General features: G+C 36.3%; 1 protein-coding gene across 1 annotated transcript in view; it reads left to right on the forward strand.

Moving 5' to 3' along the window:
• The window catches only part of WDR70 (WD repeat domain 70), a 127238-nt gene that overhangs the window by 9460 nt on the left and 94172 nt on the right, over positions 1-23606 (forward strand). The window contains exon 6 of the mRNA XM_065656510.1: positions 23238-23297. Within this exon, the coding sequence (XP_065512582.1) occupies positions 23238-23297 (60 nt within the window). The remainder of the gene's footprint in view (positions 1-23237; positions 23298-23606) is intronic.

Here is a 23606-nt window from a genome sequence, read left to right on the forward strand (position 1 = left end):
GAACTCAGTTATTTTCTTTCCTGTGAAGGGAATCAGGAAGCAGCTGTGCTTTCCTGATTTCCTGTTGATCGATTGGTGATCACAGTGTGATCCTGTGAGCCCCAAGGAAGGCAGGTGTTGCTGTTATGAGAACTCTGTGGTTCCTTTTCCTGCTTGTACATCAGGCTGTGGTTGGTACACATCGGGGCAGAACTGGGAGAAAAAAAGTGGAAAGCTCTTTTGAATGATTCTTTTGTTTTGTTTGCAGATGTACTGGGAGAGACTCTCTCTTTTGTTATCATATTTTGCTGCTGACGTTGCTTCTTTAAAACACAAGTATCTATGTTTCTGACCCTGAAACAAACAAATTTTTCTTTAATAGTTGTATGAGTTGCAGTTCTGTAGTCTGAAGTCTTGTGAACTTTGTATAACAGATAAATTGCATTAAAATACTGGCTTTGCCTCGGTAGCTTGCCACTGTCTCTCCAGCCTGATTTTAGATGTGGGTTTTATTATAGGAACATCAGTTTTCCACCATTGCTTGTTCAGTTGTTTTTACTTTCTTATAAGAGAAGCCATCAATAGAGACATTTGTCAAAATTGATTGGTATGAGGTTAGCATCTTTAGAGTATAAGACTGGCCCAGAAGTGCCCAGCTCACGTTGGGTATTTTACTTTATAATCATCAGGTGGAAGGAGTAGCTGGTGGTTATTGTCTTTGATGGGCATTTTTCATACCTTACTGGTGCTTTTATAGGAAAATGAATAACAGCAGTTTATTGCTGAAGGTTTTGAATTAGCACTGTTAGGTGGGGTTTTTTTTTTTGAGTATTATGTTTCTGTCATTTACATTTACATGTGATATAAACAGAATAAATTTTTGAGGGGATCCATAGATATGATATGATGTGAATTCTGACTTGAGTTACTTTTTTCTCTGAATTTATGAAAGTTTATTTTATATACTCAAGTCTTTGTGTTAGCTGTTGTAAAGCATTTTTCTGTGTTTGATTAAATTCTGTGTTAATACCTCTGGTAGTTACCTTCAACAAATAAATATTTAGATTTAATGACTAATTCATTTAGTATAATTCAGCTCCATTCATTGCAGAATTGGTGATTTTTAACAAGGCTTAATATGTTTAAAGTACTTATACAAATAGTTTACAGTGCTTGTTTTGTAGTGCAGAGAAGACTGCTGATTCAAGTATATTTTAAGGACAGTAGGCACACTTGGTATCCTCGTTGGTCGCTTCCAGCTCAGGACATTCTGTGGACATTTAATGAACATTCTATCAATTTCCTCTGATATTTTCCTCTTGTTATAGTTTTCCTTTTTATATGAAAGACTTACATTAATTTTGGGAGTGAGGAAAATGAGAAGCAAGTTGTCTGCTTGAGTTGTCATCAGTGCTTTTTCTCCTAATGGTGTAAAAACTTGCTTGGATTGTCAGTGCCAGTGTTTCACATGGTTGTAAGCTGAGAGAGGGAAGGAGGAAGCAGCGTTCTCTCATGTTGTCTGAAGCTTTTCAGGTTTGGTTTCTATCCTGAAAAGTACACCTTTCTTGAAAACTTGAAAAAGAACTTAATTTCCAAGCAGGAATGTTTTAAAAGAGAAAATGCCTTGTTTTTCAGAGGGCAAGTATCTCAATGAGGGCAGTATTTCATGTGTTAAATTTTGAGGTTGGGAGACAGTCTTTTTTGCCCTGGCAAGAGGCACTGGGAGTGTATCTGGTGTTCGTGCAATCAAAATAAAATCTGGCTGGATGAGGACAGGAGACTAGCCAAAGCAGTCGTATCAGGGTTGGTGGGTGGACCGCTTTAAATCTAGGACATAAGCCTTTTCCAAGGTAAGGGTGACACCTATTAAGAGACATTAGGGTTTGTATTTATTCGTGTTCTTTTCTACCTGTCAGTAGAAACTGTGCTGACATCTTTAACAGAACTTAATGAAGTGCTAGCATCTTGTGACACTTTTCCTTCCTTGAAGGAACAGGTATAGAGGTGGTTTTTGAAAGAATTTGCCAGATAGATTTGCAAGGCTTTATCTTCTTTCTGGAGCTTAGTTACAGTTGATTCTTCTTTGAAATGGAGAACTATTTCTCCCTGATGTACCAAAGGGATACTAATCATGTTGTAATTATGTCCCTGAAACAAGTATAACCTTGGACCTCCCCAGGGCTATACTCTGATTTGGGCATATTTCCAAAATGATAGTATAGCTGTATTCCAAGTTTTAGAATTGTTTTGAGACACTTTTAAATTTTTGCAGAGGTTTAAAACAGAACATACCAATAATACTCATTTGTTCAGAGTGGAAGAAAGGTGTTTCCTGCTGATTTACATGCAGAATTTAAGGAGACTGTCATTGCTCCTATTAGAACTTGGCTATGGTACCAGGCTAAAAATCATGGTGGTGTAAAAATAAATGTTGTGGGATTTTTTAGTCTTACTAAGGAGTTACAGCATTCAGGCTGAAAATTGTCTATCCTGGTAACTGCTCAATCTTATTTACCCAGTCATGATTCATCTTATCTAGAGAAGAAAAAGTGAAATAAGCTGAACAAAGCAATTTTTGTGTGTGCAATAGAGACAGAAAAGTGTAGGTCTGAGGATGAGAGGCATTATTTTTGAACTACATTGGTATGTTCATGACAGATAGGTAACAATTACTATTACTTTCAATTTTCTTTTGTGTTACCTTCCTATATAATCAGGAGGAAAATCCTTTTGTCATATATGTGCATATTATGTTCTTCAGTCTTGACAGTATTTCTGCTGTAAAAAACAGGAAGATGTATTTTCTTTGTATTAAACTTGGAACAAGCAATGGAATTTTTTTTTTAGAGGTCATTGATGTGGTTACTGGTGTTGCAAAAGAATGAGATTATCTCAGAAGTGAGTTAGAAAGGGTTTGCAAGCTTCACAAACATTAAAAGAGAACAAAATCAGACCCCTAAATTTTGTAAAATGAAGATCAGTATAAGAACGTGAGAGAATCAGTCAAAATCTGGAAGGGAAGGAATACTTAATATAAGAAACTGAGAGCATCGTATGGACAATGTACAAGAGGCAGCTAACACGGTAATTCCCTTAGGGAATGTTTGTCTTTCATAAAAAAGGCATGGGGTATCTGCTTTTGTCCTCTCAAACCCTGTGCCCCAGAGTTCATGATTACCAGTTGTCACCAGAGAAAATGAATGTACTTGCAAGATGTCTGCTGATCAATTCTCCAGAGTGTAGTGAGGCCAAGACTACTCAGCTGTGTGTGTGTCATGCCAGGCCTTTTTGGTGGCATGATATTGGTTTTAATAAATTAGTAATATGACTGAATATTATAAGTTTTAGAATGTTTCTTCTACAGATAGGTACTTAGTCCTCCTATGAGTTTGTTTCTAGACATATTTTGTGAGAAAATTAATAGGCATATATTTATTGCCTTCAAGGTACTTAAAAGTCAGAGAGAACTGGCTCAGTAGTACTAATATTAAATAAAATGTGATATAGAACATAGTTATTGTTACTACTGGCCTTCTTAACAAAGTTTAGTGATCTTCCTATGTCCTGTTTTTACTCTTTGCCAGCTCCTTTAGAGATCCTTTATCAGGTCAGTCTGACCTGATGTAGCCGACAGAAAGCTTCTTTAGGAGCTGCTGGTACCACTTCTGTATTTGTAAAGGGAACTGCTAAGAGTCATGCAAAGTGTCCTTCATTGCTGGGCCAGATAACACTGTGGCTGTAGAGCTCTCACACTTGAAACATGGGATCCTCATGCTCATCTCTCCCGCGATCCTTAGTTTCTTTATAGCTAGAAGATTTTTGTGGGTAGAGTGGAAATATTTTGGTTTTTTGTCTGCCAGGTATGTTTGAGTCATGGGTAACCTTGGGACTTTACAGTTCTGTGACCTACCTCTTAAGCAAAAAAAATATTTCTAAGCACATATTCTACATGCATGTTTCAGTCACAAGAGCAGTGTTATTTAATGAGAATATGTACTGGGAAACATTAGGAAATGACATTCATGCAATGGTCTATGAACATCTGAGTCTAAATATTACTTTCTTTAATTCCAGTGGAAGCTGGGATCTTTGGAGGTGAAGAAAAGGAAATGAATTTATTCTTAGAGAACCTAAAACGCATACACAGTCAAAAGAAAGTAGTGATTGCCTTCTTACATGATCTTTTTGTTGGCAATTCCAACAAATTCCCAATGTACTTATATAAAGAAGCACAAGTAGTGTATCATTTGATCAGTGCTAGAATAAATTAAATATTTCTAAATTTTGAAAGGGAAATAACAGGGATACTAACATTATATTTGACACCATTGGTGTTGCTGTGGATTACATAAATGGAAGATTGCATATTTTCTTTGTATCTGGCACATGAATATTATTTTTTTGAAAACTTTGTTTATGTGCTAAACAGAGTAATGAGAAATACAGGTATACAGAATTCTTGCTTGAATGAAGAGGAAAATAAAGTGGATCATTACAAGTATTCGAAATATTTATGGTGGGGATGATTAAATAATTTAGAAGGGCTATATTTGAATGAGGAGTGTAAGTGACATACAGTTACATTTCCTTTCCAAAACAAGTTTTCACAGGATTTTCGATTAACAAATGATTTATGTTAAACTGCTGGAACTGCACACTGCTCCAGTGGTATCCTTGGAGAGCAATTTTGTTGACTCTTGGAATGTCTGCTGTTTGTTTAAAAGATGGCTTTGAATTTTTATGAATGTGAGACTACCACATGTAATGTTTTCCAAGTGCTGCAATGGCATCTCATTTGCAGGTGGGCACTTAGCAGTATACAGAGACTGTGCATACTTGATGCTAACACTGTCCAGATCACGCAACAGTGGTCATGAATTTCCTTTACTCCTGCTTATCTTTTTTTGTATTTTAATACCTAATACAATTATTTTCAAATGATTAGGAGCTTAAATAGTATTTTTCTGAGTTATCTTGTTTAATATTTATAAGCGTTTATTTATCATGTCATTGTAACTGAGGATTGATAAGTGTCCATATAAACAGATGTTATGGGAATATGTTACAAAGTGTTTCTGATTTGCTTTCATAAACCAAAAGAATTACTTTCTCCAAAGGAACTGGAGAGTCATAAAGAATCGTTCATATGAATTTTTATTAATCATCCCATTTCATGGTCCACTCCTTAGGCTTTTGAAATGTGTTTAAAACTCTTAAGTTGGATTCCAATCAGTGCACTTGTTGCTTTTTAAAAACTATTTATTCCTTCATTGTACTAGAAGTATTTTAATTTTGAAAATTATCAGTTTTACATCTGTTGTTCAGAAATAAGAAGAAAACTGAAAAAGAAGCCTTTAAGATCCTACATCTATTTACATGAGGACCCTAACGTAGTTTTAAAAGTCAGCCGAGTTAGGTGTAGCATTTGGTTTTAAAGTAAAACATTGATCCGCAAAGGAAAACGTGTTTTCATATCATAAATATCATGCAAGAGTAGTGAAAAGGTTATGAATTATGTACCTTTACTTCTCAATATAAAAAAAAAAAAAAAAAAAGGAGTTCAGACAGGACCTTTATGCAGTAGGGATAAGGAGCGTTCTGTTCAGTTTTCTAGAACAGAGCTTAAGGCAAAGAGCTAATAAATAGGTGTCTCATGCAGCTCAGGTTCATTATTTAAGGCTGGAGGATTAGATCCTTTTCCTTTAAGTACTTTTGTTGACTTCAGTAGGACTGTGAACATAGACTTCAGTTTTGTAAGTGGGAACTACCAGCATTGTTGCTTTGCTTTTACACTCTTCAAAGTGCAGACACAGGCAAAAACATAGTTTGCTACTAAAAGAAAGAAGGTGATTTGTTACTTCCATTTTATTTCCAGGGCTACTAAATAAACATGTATGGTATTTTGTAGCAAGTTGTGCTCTCAAGGTACAAGACAGGAGCTCATGGAACTGAAGAGTTTTCTATGTGTCTGAGTAAGGGCAGTGACAGGCTCCCAAAATAACTACTCTGCACTCTGGGCAGCTTGGGACAGCACTGAGCTCCACTCGGGCTAGGTCCAAAGGGAGCAAGCTGCAGGGCATAGATGGGCAGGTTTGTTTGTTCTGTGCTCTTGTGTGTGCATTGCAGGTTATACATGAGTTACCTAGCTGATACAGAAGTTTGAGTTTGTCTACGTGAGATGCAGTCAATATTTGACTTTAAAAAAAGTCCTATTTCTTTGATACATCTTAACCCAAATACTGCCAACCAACATCAGTAATTTTTTTTTTCCTTCCCCAAAATTGCACTAGGGGGCAGTGAAAACATCTTAGATGCATACCAGCCTTCCTAGAACCTCTATTTGTCTGGCGTAGTTTCTGTAGCCCTCTTTAGCAACTATCTTGGAAGCAGCTTTCAGCATAAATAGTACTATGTACAGATTTTAATTGGGATTATTTAGATGCATGGACTTCATTGTGGTGAGCACATGTGGTGAAACACAAGGTCCTAAGTAAGGGTTGGACTCAGTCACGGTGGCCTTTTTGCAGTACAGAGACTGCACCGGTCATATTTCATATAATAATGAGGATGAATGCAGGAAACAAATCCTGGAAGAGCTAGAAATTAGGAATAGAAATTAATTTTCTATGCATGAACAAAACTTCTGTTGTGGAAAAAATGTCCTGAATTAAGATGTCTGCCTCTACTAGCTTATGTGTGTTAGCTGTCTTCCAGTCATATAGTACAGGCAAATCATAGGACTTAATACTTTTTTTTTTCTTTTTTAATTTAAAGAAGGAGAGAGAGAGAAAAATTCTTTATGTTATACATATAGTGTTTTTCTTTTCCCTCTCCTGTTAAAAAATGGAATTGTCAACTTTGAAAGATTAGTTGGAGAATGGAGAACTTATTATAGAATTTATGCAGCAGCTTACATCTTTAAAAGGAGTGGGAAAATAGAGCTGAGTTTTTAACAGAGACTTCCCATGTCTGATTTCTTTTTCTTTTATTTCAATTTATTAAACAAAGTATGAAAGATTTTTTGATTGAGTTTGACCATATAGCTTTTGTGTACTGGAGTACTTAATTCTTCAGACTTTTGCTTGCGTAGGAGGAAAAATCTGTCCTATCGCCAAAATGAAGTCAGTCTCTGCGATACCAAGTATGTATCTAATGTGGTGTGTGTGCCTTTGTATTGTTCACGTGTAAAGTAGATCAGGCCCACAGGCAGCATTTTATCCAGTGCAATGTTAGAAAAGAAACAGAGGAGCGTGGGCCAGAACAGGACATCCTTCTTTTCCAAGTTTAACCAGGTAACTGAGACTCATCATATTCACTGTTTACTTGTTGGATCTTGTGAAAACAGTGATGATCCTAAATGTCCAGTTTCAGTGCAAACAAAATCTCGTGGCAGGACAAATGCAGGCACAGTAAAAAGGGGTCTGTAAGTAGTACACTTTAGCTGCTGTGTCCTGTGGCTCAGTGGTTTCTCATTAGTCAAATTTAATTGGAAGGACTTCAAGCCTCCTTGACCCCCAAGTGTACAACTGTGCGAGTTCATGCCTAGTTGGAAATATCAGAAATGAAAGTAGTATTTACTTCAGTTTTCTTGGAAAATGGAGGGATTACCTGCTCATTTTGCTATTGGTCCTTGTGTCCAAAAGGCAGCTAGCAAAAATGGGTGATTATTTTCTGCACGTTATTGAGCCTTCGTCTCTGGGCGTACTTTGAAGCCTGCCTTTTATATTTACTGAGGTTGAGTAAATGTCTTGCTTGCAAATACTGTGTTTGTGCTGCACATGTTCAGACACAAAACAAGTTCTGTGAAAATGCTGGGTTGACACGACTGAAAAAGCCAAATTAGGAGTAAAAGATCAGATTTCATTCAAAAAATAAACTATCCATAAACGTGATGGCAGATACAGACAGTTGTATTGAAAAGGCGAATTATGTCAGCATCTGATTTCAAGATGCATTTGCAACTCTTTGGAAGAGGTGAACTTGCATTCTTCATATTGGGAATATTCTAAGCAGAAAGGGGAAAACAGTGATTGCATCTTAAACTTTTGAACTACATCTGAATTGCAACAGTTATGGCATTTGAAACAACTCTTCAGCCTTTCAGAATTTTACTGCACATTTTTTGAGCTAGAATTTTTCTATGTTTAGGTTAAGATATACTGTGATATAGACCTATATATATCAAGAACTTGCTATGCTTCACTTAAATTATAAATTGGGGTGAGAAGAATTGTAGCTCATAGAATAATTACTCTTTCTTTCTCAAGTCATTAATCTTCCAAGTTTCCTGCATCATCTGTATTTATAGAGATTTATCTGCCTTTTTTCCGACCATCCTGTTAGATAGGATGTATTGGAACATGCTGTTCTCTGCAAAGAAAGCAACTTACATACCAGGCTATAACCACATCTGTAGGGATCAGCTGGCTTTCAGTGCTCACAGGTTTGTAACCTTTTTCAGTACAAATAGTGTATGTATGTCTCTTGCAAAGTAAATGTCATGACATAACTGCTCTTGTTGTCTTAAATACAAGAATAAACATATTTCTCAGTGACATTCCTTGTTTAAGTACACTAATTGTGTTACTACCGTTTCTACTGAGTACCAATAATATCAGGAATAGAAATGGAAAAGAAAAAATAACTAGCTTAATCATCCTCAGTGTCTACAAATTGCACATACCTGTTTTACGAGACTACTGTGACAGAGTGCTGAATCATTTTAAAGACAAGCCCTTCTTGTTCTACAGTTTTAAGTCTTGGTCTTTGTGAGCATTTTGTGCCTTAAGACCATCTAAAAATAAATTGGTTTTCAGCTCAATTAACTTTTCCTGTGGAAAATATTAAAATTCCGGAGAAGATGTAAACTTTCACATGCCAGTTGCTTTTTTGTATCACTTATCTCTAAATGGTTTAGAGAGTACCACGCGTAGTCTAGTTGCTGTCCTTAAAATATTTTTCTTAGGGAAGGTGATTATAATACATTGAGTAGACTTTACAAGAAGGCCCAATGGTAGTTTTCTGTGATTTCCTGAAGCCTTGTAGTCCAAATAAGAAACCGCAATCAGAGTTTGAATGCTGAGTGACCAGTAGTCAACCAATTCACTGCATTTTCAGCAAAAATATTAACTCCCCAGAGTAAGATGCATGTCGCTGAATCTAAATTAGTTGTAACTATGATATTTATAATGGTATCTTAAATAAGCATCTGCCCAGATCACGTTATAGTTATGAAAACTACCCTGTCAAAAAATAATAGTTGTCAGCTGTAGTTTAATTCTATGTAGTTTAATGCAATTTGCATTAGTTTACCTCTTGGGAGTTGTCTTATAGCGTAGGAACTGATGGAAGCTGCAACCCTGTCTGATACTTTCAGGGAGTAACTTCATGATGGACTCTTCAACCACATTTGAGTGGGTGGCAGAATATCATAGAAGTTACCCAGCTTCTCTGGGTGATTAGGAGAAAATTTTTGTGTATAGCTCTGTCTTGACGTACAGTTAGATTTATGATAGAGGACCTTTTATAATATGGATTGTACACAGCAGGTAAATGATGCGGATGTGAATTAGGTAAATAAGAATCAATGATATGAGAAACCACTTAACAGTACAGTAAGCCAGTGGGGTGAGAACAGAGTGTGGATCCTCTGCCCTCTGCTGTTTGTGAACAAGGGAAGTGTCAGAAGAAGAGTTAGTATTACTCTCAGTATTACTTTGAAACATAGAGGAAAAAAAAAAGAGAACGTGGGATTGCAAAGATTCATGTTTCCTTCTGGCAATTATGTGTGTATCAAACCTATTTGCTTTCTAAGTATAGTAAGAAGTTGTGGTTTTGTTATTGTTGTTTTGGTTTTTTTTCTGGAGCCAACCTTGGCACTTCCTGTTTGTTCATCTTTTTGGAGTAGTAGTTAGTGATGCAATTTTTCTTTAAGGCATTTTAAACCTGATTTGCATGTAGGCAAGAAAATATCTTTAAGCTATATTTTCTCTCGTGATTGCATAACCACTAATGTAACTGGCTCACTTTGAGAACTAAATTGAACAGGAGGACTTCCTAATAACTGGTTTTGGTTCAAAGCTGTTCGTACATATTGTAGTTTTTGGAGAAAAAAAATTAAATCAGGAGTGATTGAGACACAAATAGTCTAAAAGAGAGGTTATTGGTGGTTTTTTAGGCTTTCTTTGTTAGGAAATACGTCTTGCGGGTCAGGAGCTGATATGAGAATACAAACACACGTGCAGAATGTATTTGAAATAACATGAATAAATAATTTATTATTGTTATTATTTTTTAACCTCTCATCTCTCATCAAAGAAAACAACCCAGCTTTGGATTTCATAAGCTCTTTGCAAACACTGTGTGGCAGCCCCTGTTGGTACACTGTCTGACTTTGCTCTGTGCCATTGCTCTTGACGAAAAGGCATGGAGGAGAAGCTCTGAGGCACACTGACATGGTATCTCAGCTTGGCACTTACACAACGACAAGGGCTTATTGTGTAAAAGTTAGGCTTAACATACCATACCTTGTTGTAGTTACAAATTCTAAGGAGGTCACCTCAGGTCTTTCATCCATTGGGGTAGATAGGTTAAATGGCATGCAGTTCACAATATACCTTATGGGAATTTTTTTGAGTTCTTTAAATGCACATTTGTAAACAAGCCTATCACTTGAGAAATAATTATAATCTCAGAGCAAATATCTAAGCTTATGAAAAATTCCAGTGTCTAAGCCAGAACTCCCCCACTGCCTTTGTTGTGCAAAATTTTAACAGTGCAGTGTGGATCGACACTGTGCCTGTCAGTATTAATAGATACTTCTAAGCTCTTGATACCCACAGCCAGCTGCGGAAATCTATTTATATGCATTTGCTCATTCTTGCTAGCTTGTTCCCTCACCTAAATTCCGCACTATTGGAATCGCTCAGTATCACAGTGACTGTGAAGATTGGAGAATCTATGAATAGATTATGGTGGGTTTTAATATTTTTTGTACATATTTCTTTCCAACTGCTGATTGTGTTTTAAAAGCAGGATTCTTTTGCTTTCTCTGTTTTCTTATTCCGGTATTACACTGAAGTTCCAAGGTCAGGTGTTTCACATGTTGGAGCAGGCTACCATCAGTATCAAGGTTTTCCCATTTCAATAGATTGCCCAATACAGTTGGTTTATGAAAGGAGACTTCACCTAAATACAGTGTCCTAGGGGGACTTTCTCCCTGTCTGTAGAGGTTTATCAGGATCTAGTGAGAGGAACCTGAAGACAAGAGGATGCTATCCTCTACTTAGAGGTCCACTTTTGCTCAGAAGTGCTCAGAAGTGAGGATCCAGTGTCTGAATGTGTGATACAGAAGGCAAGTAAACTTAAAAAGGAAGAACATGAAGAAAAGTGCCTTCAAGTGATCTGTATTTTGCACTTTATCTGTAACCAAAATAATGGTATTGAAGAACTCAAGGCAAAAAAATTTGTTTTGTAAGCTAGTCTAGTGTCCATTTTGTGTGGCTCCCAAGAGGTGAAATGTAAATTGTTAAAAGGTCTGGGAAACAGTCAAGTCCAGGACAGCAGTAGGTGTTATGTGAGACAGCATTAGTTTCAGAGCTAAACCATGGACGACATGTCTGAGGCAGATGTCAAACACGCCATTGTTGTGAATTGAGGCCTATGGAGCAAATTCCAGAAACGGGAGTTAAATTCTGCACAAGCCCAGCAAACTGTGCAAAATTTGGAATCCTTGTTTTGGCTGCCGTATTAGTTGTCTGGAAGATGTCCACAGCAGGGAATTTGAACACATCTGAGCAAAGATTTCTGGACTGCATTTGATTTTGATTATTTTATGGGTTATACGTTCCTTCCCACCACTTCAACTTCTCTTGTGGAAAGCCGGAAAGTGTTTGTAAGCTCTCTGCTTCTCTCATGCTCATTTTTTGGTTTATTTTATACTTCTGTTTCTCTTCTGATAGAATAGCAAGTTGGCCCTATGTTTAAGCACTTGCTTGTTACAGGAGAAGAACTGCTGAAGGGTTTTTTAGCTTACTTATTTATGAAAACAGTAGTTACAGAACCGTGCATTCCGTGGTAACTTCACCAATCAGTCAACCAGGTGATACAAAACACCACAGGCCTATTTTCTCAACAATAGCAAGATTTCACTTGTCCATTATACACAAGAGAGTTTAGTTTTGTTTGTTTTTACTTTGTTTTGTAAATGAGATTGGTAGGGACTTAGAGTCCGTTGAAGTATGCCATGCCTGAGGGATGGGATACCATTCAGAGCGACCTGGACAAGTTTGGAATGTGGGCCCATGTAAACATCATGAGGTTCAACAAGGCCACGTGCAAGGTCCTGCACCTGTGTTGGTGCTGGGGGATGAACAGCTTGAGAGCAGCCCTGCTGAGAAGGATTTGGTGCTGGTGGATGAAAAGCTGGATGTGAGTTGGCAATGTGCGCTTGCAGCCCAGAAGGCCAATTTTATCTTGGGCTGCATCAAAAGCAGCGTGTCCAGCAGGTGGAGGGAGGTGATTCTGCCCCTACTCTGCTCTGGTGAGACCCCACCTGGAGTCCTGTGTCCAGCTCTGGAGCCCTCGGTACAGGAAAGACATGGACCTGTTGGAGAGGGGCCAGAGGAGCCACAGAAATGATGAGAGGGCTGGAACAGCTCTGCTGTGAGGACAGGCTGAGAGAGTTGGGGTTGTTCAGCCTGGAGAAGAGAGGGCTCCAGGGAGACCTTGTTGCAGTTTTTCAGTACTTAAAGGGGGCTTATAAGAAAGATGGGGACAGACTTTTCAGCAGGGGCTGTAGCAATAGAACAAGGGGTAATGGTTTTAAACTAGAAGAGGAGAAATTCAGGCTAGACACAAAGAAGAAATTTTTTACAATGAGGGTGGTGAAATGTTGGAACGGGTTGTGTAGAGTGGTGGTAGATGCTCCATCCCTGGAGACGTTCAAGGCCAGGCTGGACGAGGCTCTGAGCAACCTGATCTAGTTGGAGATGTCCCAGCTCATTGCAGGGAGATTGGACTAGATGAGCTTTGGAGGCCCCTTCTAACCCAAACTATTCTATGATTCTATATTAATAATAGGCATTAATCATAGCTCCTGGCTTGGTAGGATCTGAGCAGCTTAAATGCAGGAACGAACCTACTGTAATTGTAGACCATCATCTGACTGAAATTGTCTTCTTTGTAAGTATGAGTTTTGTTAACTGCGTATTATGACGAAGTTGAAGATGCATGTTGTTTTTAATTTATCTCAGCTAGATTAACAAGGTTATTATGTACACAATAGTGACTTAATTTGAATAATGTAATTGAAACTTAAATTTTATATTGTAAAAGGAAAAAGACTTTTCTAGTAACTCAAGTAGTCTTTGTATAGTATGGAGTATCTGCAGCAGCTCCTTATGGAGAAGATCAAGAAGCCTGTTGAATAATTCAAGGAAAGATCTCATAGAATATATCTAATATTGTACACTTTCTAACAGTTACAGAGTAAGGAAAAAAATATGAGGTCTTAACATATCTGTGAACTATGTCATAGTAAAAGTCTATGAAATGAGGCATTTCCTAAGATGTGATGATCTTGAATTTTTGCCTCTTTCTCCATTTGTACAGCTAAAATTTTGTGCACTGTCTAGACAATGGATATTTATCTTAGTCTGGGTTAAAAAGTGAAAGCATTGCTTCTGTATGCTTTTATACCTCAGGCTCCTTGAGGAATGACTATAATAAGTGTTGGATTTGATGTGTGGGCATCATTCCATTGGAAAATGTGTAGGAGTTGTTATTCTGCTCCTGTTTAATCTACAACTGAGCAATATTGAATATTAATTGTTTAATTGCTCTGTAGAAATCAATGGCGCTCTGTTTAGTTTTGTGTCTTGTCAGGTTTAATTGTAGTCATGTGGAATATTCAGACTAAATTCCATATATGGAAATCAGTATTTTTGATATGGTATGCTGGAGGGTCTCAACATTGATAGATACTATAGTAAGACATATCATTTTCTTGGGTGAAACATTTGAAAATGTTGGGGTTTTTGATTAAAAATGAAACCAAGATGTTCACACAAGCTGTGTATTTTAGCCTAGTGCTTAGTATTTGCCCTGAACATTTTGAAAATTATTAGTGGTGTCATCAGGTATTAAAACAGTTTTTACAATATGATATATGTCATCTGGCCATAATGCACTACCTTTTTCTGACATAAGCTTTAGTTAAAGGAACATACCTGAGTGAAGCACGGGGAAAGGTGTGTTTCTTCTAAGCATGGACCTCACATGCGTGAAATATAAATGTATCTTTTCTTCTTGCCAGATGCATAGTTAAAGTTGCTTAGCAATTTATGCTCATGTCATATTACATAAAATTGTGCTGCTAGAAGACAGCTTAAATGTTAATGTTTTGAAGGTAATTTATGGGTGGCATGGGAGAATTAGTAATCGAAACAGTAATAGAATTGGAACCAGCTGTGGGAGCTAGGTAGGAAATTGTCCTTCCTTCCTGCAGTAACTTAGACATGCTGTAATTTTTACTCCCCACCCCCCGCTACCTTCACCCTATGGTTGTGGATCTTTGTGTGACTAACTGATGACTCCCCTCAACTCCATTTTAATACTTTATCCTATTTGATTAGTAATGTTGTAGACAACTGGAATATTTGCAATAAGTGGGATGGTATGCATAAATTTTTGTGTCTTAAGATCCTGGAGTAAACATTTGAGTGAACACCTTTTAGAGTCACAATTGGAGAACTGTTGAAAAGTATAGCCTGTGGACAACTGTCTCTCTAGAGATGTGGTTGTTTAGTTTTACTGACTGTCGTATGTTTGCCAGGAATAACAGGATCCCTGAGGAATTTGAAGAACTTCACCAAAAGTGCTGAATAAAACTTCTACCAGATTCCTTATGATAGATATTATTTATTCAAATTTTCAGATGAGGAAACTGGGGTATGCAGGAATAAAATAAATTACACAGAGTCAAAGGTTGAGGATTGGTCTATACCAGTGTTGTATTGTTTTGATTTTGGTCATTAAACTATGTGTAATTTAAGAGAGATGGCTCACTAATGAGGTTGCCATATAAAGTTTCTTATTTGTGTTGCCTTGATGCTTATGAAATTCTATGCTAACATGATCATCAGAAGACTTAAAATGAACATCAGGCTCTTTTCTGACGAGAGTAAAACTGCATTGTATTTTAATTGTAGTAATCTCCATATCTGTTTTAGACAGCAGCCCCAAATATTGAACATCTACTGGCTACACTGGCTTTTTAAGTTTTGATGAGTCCAAAATTAAAATGTAGAGTCTAGTGCTACTGATAGAATTAATTCCACTGCTTATGAAACTTACAAAAGAAACAGTATTATTATTCTACTGCATATATTATTTTAATGTACTTCCATGGAAATGTGTGTAGCTAAAACTGCCTTTAGCTGCATGAATGACAAAAGCTTAATAGTATCACTGACTTCTAGAATATAGAGTTTGGAGGCTTTTTTTTGCAAAAAATGTTAAACTTTGTACAAGTATGGTTCTTAAATAATTTTATTTTAAGACAAGGTAGATTTGGAGAAGACTAAAGCTATTTTAGAACACTTTTAGATGTTTTCATTTCATTAATTATTAAAAGGCAGGATACTACTTCTGGAATTCTTAGTGTAACCTTGCTTTTCTTGCTTTCTCTTGGTAAGTCAAATGAAAGAACTTCACACATTTTTTTTCCTAAAGTTTGCCAAAAGGTGATGATGGTAAAGTGTCTGTATAATTTAGATAAAGGGTGTTTCAGAGCAAGTTTAATGTAAATAATTAAGTAAGCTTGTTAGCAAGCCGAAAAATTTCATGCGTTAACAAAACTTAGTTCAGTCTGGTCCTGCATCCTGTGTTGTGTTCTTGGATTCTTTCATGTGTGTATTTTAGGGCATATTCCCTGTGGTGGAAATATCACATGGAATCTGTGTGATATAGAAGTTCTTATCAAGCTGGATGTGAAATACATTAAGCATAAATGAAGTCTATTTGCATCTGAACTAAGCATTTGGCACTGAAACTCCAAAGAGCTGAAAGTTCACTCTAAAGAATAATCTTAATAAAGGATGTGTCTGACTGAAAATGCTAGTGGTTTTTTCATTCTTGACTGAACATGGGTACTTTTTGGTGGTATGTGGCAGTTGTGTGTACTGTTTTAAGAAATATGAAGTATTTATATGCATTTGAAACTGAGATGATAAAGATGAAATAGGTAGGTGGTTATGTAAGCAGAATGTAACAGATCTGACATATTACCAGAACACTCAGCTTGGGTAAATTGGTCTCCCAGAAACTGCAAAGGAAACTTGAACGACCGCAGGCAATTTTAGATTTAAATCAGTTTTATCAGTGATTACAACTTGCTTTAGAAAAGGCTCAAGAGAATTTTTTTAGTATACATTGTGAGAACAATTCCCAGGTCATAAATTTTAATATAAACTATGACTTCATAAACCAAGAGCTTATTATAAATTTAGAAATTATCTGAATGAGATTTTAGAATCTAGGTGAAAAATAGTAACCTCCTGAAATCTATCTAAAACTGTCTCTGAGGAGGCAGATCAGGCAGGCTCTTCGCTGTACTTTAGGAGTATGATGTTTCTATCTAAAAAAGATACTTGCAAACTGTGCTGAGATGCTAATTGTAGTACCTTTTCTAAATTGTTAAGCCATTGGAGTCTTTTCAGAAGGGGATATGCAAGTAAGTGGCATAAAAGGGAGGAGATTTAATTCATGTTACCTGTTGTGTCTGGTAACAGTCTCTGAATTACCATTTGACCCATCATCTAATAAAATATGTTGTATCTGACCTATAATAACATTACAAATTTATTATTTTCAGTCAGTCATGTGTGGGAATGAAGATTTAATCTAAGGTCTTTTCCCTTGCTGGTTAAACCTCACAAAACACTCTGGTTCAGATCATAAGAAACAATTTCATGAGACTGTGAATTAGATGATGTTGAGAGAAGCTAGCCACAATACTGTTTCCATATTGAATAAATAACCTGACTTCCTGTAGGCATTCAAAAGGAAGTTCATCTACTTAAGCACCTCCTTAATTCTTGAATGCACCCTGGAGTAATGCATTTTAGCTCAATAAAGAAAAGAATATCTTTTCCTTAGTCTTCCCATGCTTAGAAGTTCTGTGTTGTTTTGAGTGTTACTCGAATTAAAAGATAACTGGGAGAAATACCTTTTCATAAGGCCCTTCTAGTATTTCTGTTAATTTTGAAGGTTTTCTGCATTTGTTATGGATTTATGAGTTAGCTATGTTATTTCATGAGTAACAGATATTGTAGGTGTTTCATGGGAATATCAACCAAGATGATTCATATCAGTGTTTGCGGCTGTCCTCCTGTTTTGTATAACATTTTCCGTTATGTTTCTTGGGCCAAAATTTAAGATAATACACACACATAGGCCCTGTTTCATCCAAACTAATCAAGGCACCTTTGTTAGGAATTTAGCTGCATTGTACTCCCCAAATAATTAATGAAGAGGAGAAGTCTCCAGATGATTCAATTTTTTAGTACACTGATACTTCTTCTGGAGTTATGTGTCTCTTTTTGAAGGCTGTGTTGGAAGTCTGAAGTAAGTGTTTTCCATGTTTAGATGCATCACATTCAGAAGCTCAGACTAAATGAATCTGGGCCAAACTGAGTATAATAAGCTGCAAGTTTGCAATAGAATACATCTGTCAACTCTAACAACTAAAACAGAGGAAATTAAAAGTTGTTGAAAAGCCCTTTCGAATATGGATGCTTCGTTCTGCGTGCAAGTTTGTGGGTAATGTACTTGTATAAAACCAAAAACATTTGTATTTTTCTGTTGCTGTAAAATAGCATCTCGCCCATCTCTGACGCTGTCGTTTTTCATGCACCATCTTTTGAGTGTACACTTGTGCAACCTTAGTGTGTGTCATAGTTGTTTGTTTTCAGTTTTAGAGAAAAATAGTGAAAAATTGTGACTTGGAATTTTACAAGTGTTATGGTTTTAATCAGTGCATGAGGAGTAGCTTGTGGAACAAAACGTGAACATCAGTGTGTGTGTATTTGCAAAACAAGTTTAAAAAACTACAGGGAAAAAAAAAAAGATTTAAACTCTTCAGCTTTCACTGATGTCATGGAAAAATCAGCTGAGTGCTTAATAGCTTAAAACATTTTTCTAGTCCGATAAGAAGGATGAGGCATTTTTTCTTCCAGACCTGTGAAATATGCCCCTCCACACTTCTTTGTCTTTCTTCTAATAGTGTTTCAGACTCAACATTGAGGGATGGAACATGATTCTCTTCTCTCTGTACATCACCACTAGAATAGTTCTTGATTTTATTCACTTACACAGGTACAGTATCTGTCAAAACTGGTTTTCTGCAGTAAGTCTTTCATTTGGAAGTTTGAATTGCTGCAGTTACTTAAGTAGATAAAGGTAATTCCATGACCATTAGATGCTGGGATTTTTTGTCCCCCTCTTGCTTCCACCAGCTGTTCCTGCTGTCCATTAGGAACCCAGTTATTCCATCTATATTCTAGTGAGGCAGCAATCATCTGTTTCAGACCACCTCTGTTGAATTTGTTTTGTGAAACCCACAGTTTCACCAGAAATTGAGAAATCTCTATACAGTGTAGATTTTTGTCCTTCTCTTCGCTCCTGCCCATGAAAAAGCAGCATTTGCCGCATGGAGTGTACCAAATCAGACTTCCAAAAAGCAGGGTGTGAGTGTTTACACTTCCCGCAGAAGGGATTTTTTTAGTATTAAGGTATTTAAAGTACTAAAGTATTAAAGTAAGTAGTAGCCAAGCCAACTTTAGCCTCTTCTCCTGCTCGAGACGGGGAAGTGCTCGCTTTCAGTTTAACCCGTTGCAGTTTTGCATGTTGTTTGTCCATACTGTACCACAGTGCTGCTCCCATAAATGAGAAGTCTCTCCAAGCCTCCAGCAAGTCAGAGTTTCAGAGAGCTATAAGAACACAGGAGCCATCCAGAAAAGGAAAGTCGTATTTTCTTCCAGGGCTACATAAGATCTTGAAATCCTTGAAGGCAACATAATTATGCTGAAATCTAAGGACAATTGCAAACACAGAGAAAAAAAACCTCCTATTGTTTCCTCTGGTAAATTGTAGTGTAGTGGGTGCCCAGAAAGATTCCCGTTTAGGGGTCTGATGTGCGAAAGATCACCTATAGTTCACAAATTTCTTTCACACAGCATAGTTTCCATTTAGTGAAAGACAGACCTCTGCAAACTGAGCAGCAGAGGTATTTTTGGGAGTAAATGCATCGTTCTATGCTTCTCTGGTTGCTTCATGAAAAGGTGAGTCATTTGAGAACCTGTATTCTAAGTTGTAGGGGTATTTTTAAGGGGGGAGGTTGGTTTCTAGCAGATGAATTTATTTTTCACCAAGTGCAGTTTGCAGTTACTGTTTATGTGAGATCAGCAGAATGTGTCATTGTGGAATTTACATTTTGTGTTTCATAGTGCTTGCTTTTATCCATTTAAGCCTGTGAACATAATCTAATGGGCATTCTAAAGTCATTCTAAAATGGCTTTTGGATGGTCAGTCTGTTAGAAAGACTAGTAGATAGTAAAGGTTGAAGGATTTTTAATTGTAAATTCCTTTCTGTGATACTGTTTAGTGGATTTTTATTACTTCTGTAGGACCTAATATTCCAAATGTTTAGTATATCATAAAAATACCAGCCCATTTTTTCCCACCTGCTTTATCACTCTGTCATCTGCCAAGTCCCAATGATTGTTATTGCCCATATTTACAATCTCAAGGACACTGGAGGATGTCTTGTAGGATGCAGTAATCTAGATTTTAACTAATTTTTCCTGTTTGTGTCTGTTCTCTCAATTGTCTGGTTTGACCTGCATCATTGGTTTATTTGATTTTCAGTTTTTTTCTTTGACCTTTCTTAAGAGGTCTTGGAGACTCTGATCTAGTTTCAGCCTGTGGTTTCTAGTGGTATATTTTCTGAGTATTGCTTGAGGATAAGGAAGCTCCCATAAGGAACAAGAAAAAGAGAATCAACAGTATTTAGGGAGAGTGGCACAATGAGTGCAAGTGTTGTCAGGCCCAGGAGCTCAATAGACAGCTAGGAGTAGAATTCCCTGAAAAAATGTAACTGCAAACTGCAGTGTCCCTTTGCAGAAATTATTTAAAAGGTAAGACTTTTTTTTTTTTTTGAGAAAAACCGTGGACTCCTAGATTACACTATTGCACAGATTTAATATATATTAATCTTATATAAACCAGGGAATTGAGATTTTTTTTTTTTCTAAAAACATTTGGAGATATGTCAACACCAAAACTGTTTTCCTTTATTTCTGCTGAATGAAAAATATAATATACTGTCTTTTCCTGATATGGTTTAAAAAGAAAAAAGGGAAAAAAAAATCAGCTAAAAATTTCATCTCATCAAGTTTTGGTTACAATACAAATTTTACATAACAGCCTTGTTGAAAAATTAAAATCAATTTGGGTAAACTTAACAGTTGAAATCCAAGCAACAACTGAAAGACCTGGAAGTATAGGTAAAATAAACTTTGGGCAAACTCTAAGTTTTCGTTTTTTCATTTTTTCAGACTTAAAGTAATATTCCAGGATACATGGCATTCTGATGTTCAAATCAGCATAGAATGTGTAAATGATATTTTCGAGAGTGTGGAAAGAGTTATTTTATAGCATTACTTATTCTTTGGAATATAATAACTGGAAAAATGGTAGGTGCATCTGATTTTTGTGTGCACATATAAGCATTTGTTGTAGCAGGTTAGAGATATTTATAGCATTCTCAGTCATTTAGGAAGTTCACAGTTACTAAAATAGAATAAGCCACCTTGTTTTTTTTGTAAATGTTTGGCTGATTTGAAGATGTTATGCCAAGGTATGTTCCTGGACGTTGTTATCTTAATTTTTTGTTTTGAATAGTCTAAATAGTTACTTTAACTGCCAGGCATCCCTTGGACGCTGCAAAGTGTAGCACAACTAGCACTCACCAAATGTCCAACTTTCAGACTCAGGCAGTTTGATTTATCAGGTGACAGAATATGTTCCTATCTGTTGTTCTCCCTTAAAGATAAATAGCCAGAACAGTGTTCAACATGAGTGTGCTGTAAAGCAAAAATGTTTTTATGTGAGTGGCTCAGTTTTATTGTTAAAAGAGGGATTTGATTATTGCCACCTGGAGAAGCTAGCAATTAAATAAGTTTTATCTACAACATTTTGTTTATTAATAATTTGTCGTTTGTTTGAAGAATTGAAAGAACTCAAAGTGTTTAAGATACCTTCTCAAAATTAAATTCGTGCTGACTCAGTATAGGCTGACTATACCTACCTTTCTGGTTAAGGTATATGAAATGAACAATATATATATTCTAATTATAATATTCCAGTAAGTGGGTTATAATACAAAATAAGCATCCTTTCCATGATTAAGATGAAAATGACCAAAATACTTTTCTTCTGCTTCCAACGACGGATGGTTCCTGTGAAAACCTTTGATGTGGTACATCTTTCATTGTGGGTGATAGCAGTATGAATCTTGGAAGCTATTTGTTTCCTTTTCACACTTCCATTTTTATGGAATGTAATTAGTTGACAAGTAGAGACAGTGGCAGTTAAGCAGTTTTTTCCATCCTGAAAAGAGCAAATACCAATTTATAGCACAGGGAATGAGGAGGCACAGAAAACTTATTTAATATTATAATTATACCTTTGTTCAGGTGCTTTAGAGTGTCAATTAAATGCTGAACTGATTTTCATAGTCGCAGCATCACACGGGAATTTTTAGTTACACCAGCTTCTCCACTTGTAAACCACTGAGTCTGTGGAAGTATCTCTTAAAGCCATATGGGCTATACCTTTCATAATGTCACATGTAGCTATTTGTAAACCTTTACTGTTACCTTTTCAGACTTAGCATGGACGACAGTCCATACATTTTTTTTTCTCAGTTACATGAATGATTTCCATGCTAATACTTGAGTTCCCCTTCAAACACCAGTGACTATCAAAGATGTGCATACGCTGTGAACTTGAAAACAGAGGGCATGAGTCCTCTGCTGGTTTATCTCTGTATATAGATGTGTTTGTGAAAAGGGAAAGAAATTATACAGTTGTTATGGGATTCAGAGCTGTTGTTAGTGGCAAGAAGTTAGAAGAAGGGTAGGTTTTGCTAAACCAAAGATAATGAAAGCTTGTAGAACTGCAGGATTAAATGACTATAAAGGAAATCACCTGGATGCTATAGAGGCTTTCTGTGGTGAGCATGAAAAAAAGGGAAGGAATTAGCAGAAATGAGTAAGGAAAGATATATAATATATGAAGTGTGCTTAAAAATTATTTTAAAATCAGACTTTGGCAACATAAAATTATAACAAAGCTGTTGGGCATCAAAATGATATATTGTGTTTGTTTTAGGAAAACTTAAGTGGTACCAGACAAATGAACATTTTAAGAATAATGATTGAAATGACCTTTGTAGAACCTTGCAATCACCTGAGGACTTCCGGTACATTTCTGTCTGTGTAAATTAACTTTTTTCATATTCGTGGTACAGATGTTAGTGAGATGTGTTAGATGTTTTAAACTGTCATTACCATTGAACAGTATGTTGCTGTTAAATGAGATTCCCTCATTATGTTATGGCTGCCATTGAAGTGGCAGTTGTGAAGATGCATGAGAGCTGTGGATAGTGGCACAAGTGGAAGTGGGAAGCCAGTCCATGATCTTAATAAACCACATAGACAACTTAGCTCCTGTAATGAATTTCTAGATTTTTTTCATTAATTTTGTTTACTTCATAGAGTCCTTTTATTTGATTTATTATAGTACATTATTGTATAATAATGACAGATTGACTAAATCACAATTCAAGATTGTTAGATATTGGCGATTAAGAACCAAAGAGGATTTTCATGTTTTCTAAAGAGAAAAATAGGAAATATTTCTAGTTTTAGTTCTTCATTCAGATGGTCACTTTTTTTTTTTTTAACAGTTATTCCTCATATTTTTAGGGCTATACCCAAGAAAACAAAGATCTGGAAACAATTTCTTGTTTCTGATTTCCTCCTGCTTTCTCTTGCTCAGGTTACGGTGGCTGGTGTTAACAAAACTTTCTTACTTTCATATATATTGCGGTATTGGGGTTTTCATTTGGTTGGGTGTTTTTTTGTCAAAGCATTGTTTTCACAGATGTGGACTTTTTTTTTTTTTATTTTTAACAGAACCCTGTCAAGAAAATTCCAGATTCTCATGAAATTACACTCCAACATGGGACAAAAACAGTAAGTGATAACACGTTTCTTTTTTTTTCTAGAACTGAGCGAGTCTATGAAATAAGTTAACAAAGACTTATTGTTAGCTGAAGTTCAAGAAGCTAATTCTTCTTCCTAATTTGTTTTAGTCTAATTTTTCTTTTAATGTGAATGAAAACGTGTGTTAGGCCTCTTTGCTTTCCTGTAATGACCCAAATGTGGCTCCATTTGACTCAATTGTAGCCTCATTTTCTTCTTCCTTTTTGTCAAATATACTCTCTGCAATTGTTAGAGTTTCTCTTCTAGGCTAGGCCTTCCCAATCTCAACATAGGTCTAAT

Source organism: Caloenas nicobarica, chromosome Z (genome assembly GCF_036013445.1).
Source record: "Caloenas nicobarica isolate bCalNic1 chromosome Z, bCalNic1.hap1, whole genome shotgun sequence".
Taxonomy (NCBI): Eukaryota; Metazoa; Chordata; class Aves; order Columbiformes; family Columbidae; genus Caloenas; species Caloenas nicobarica.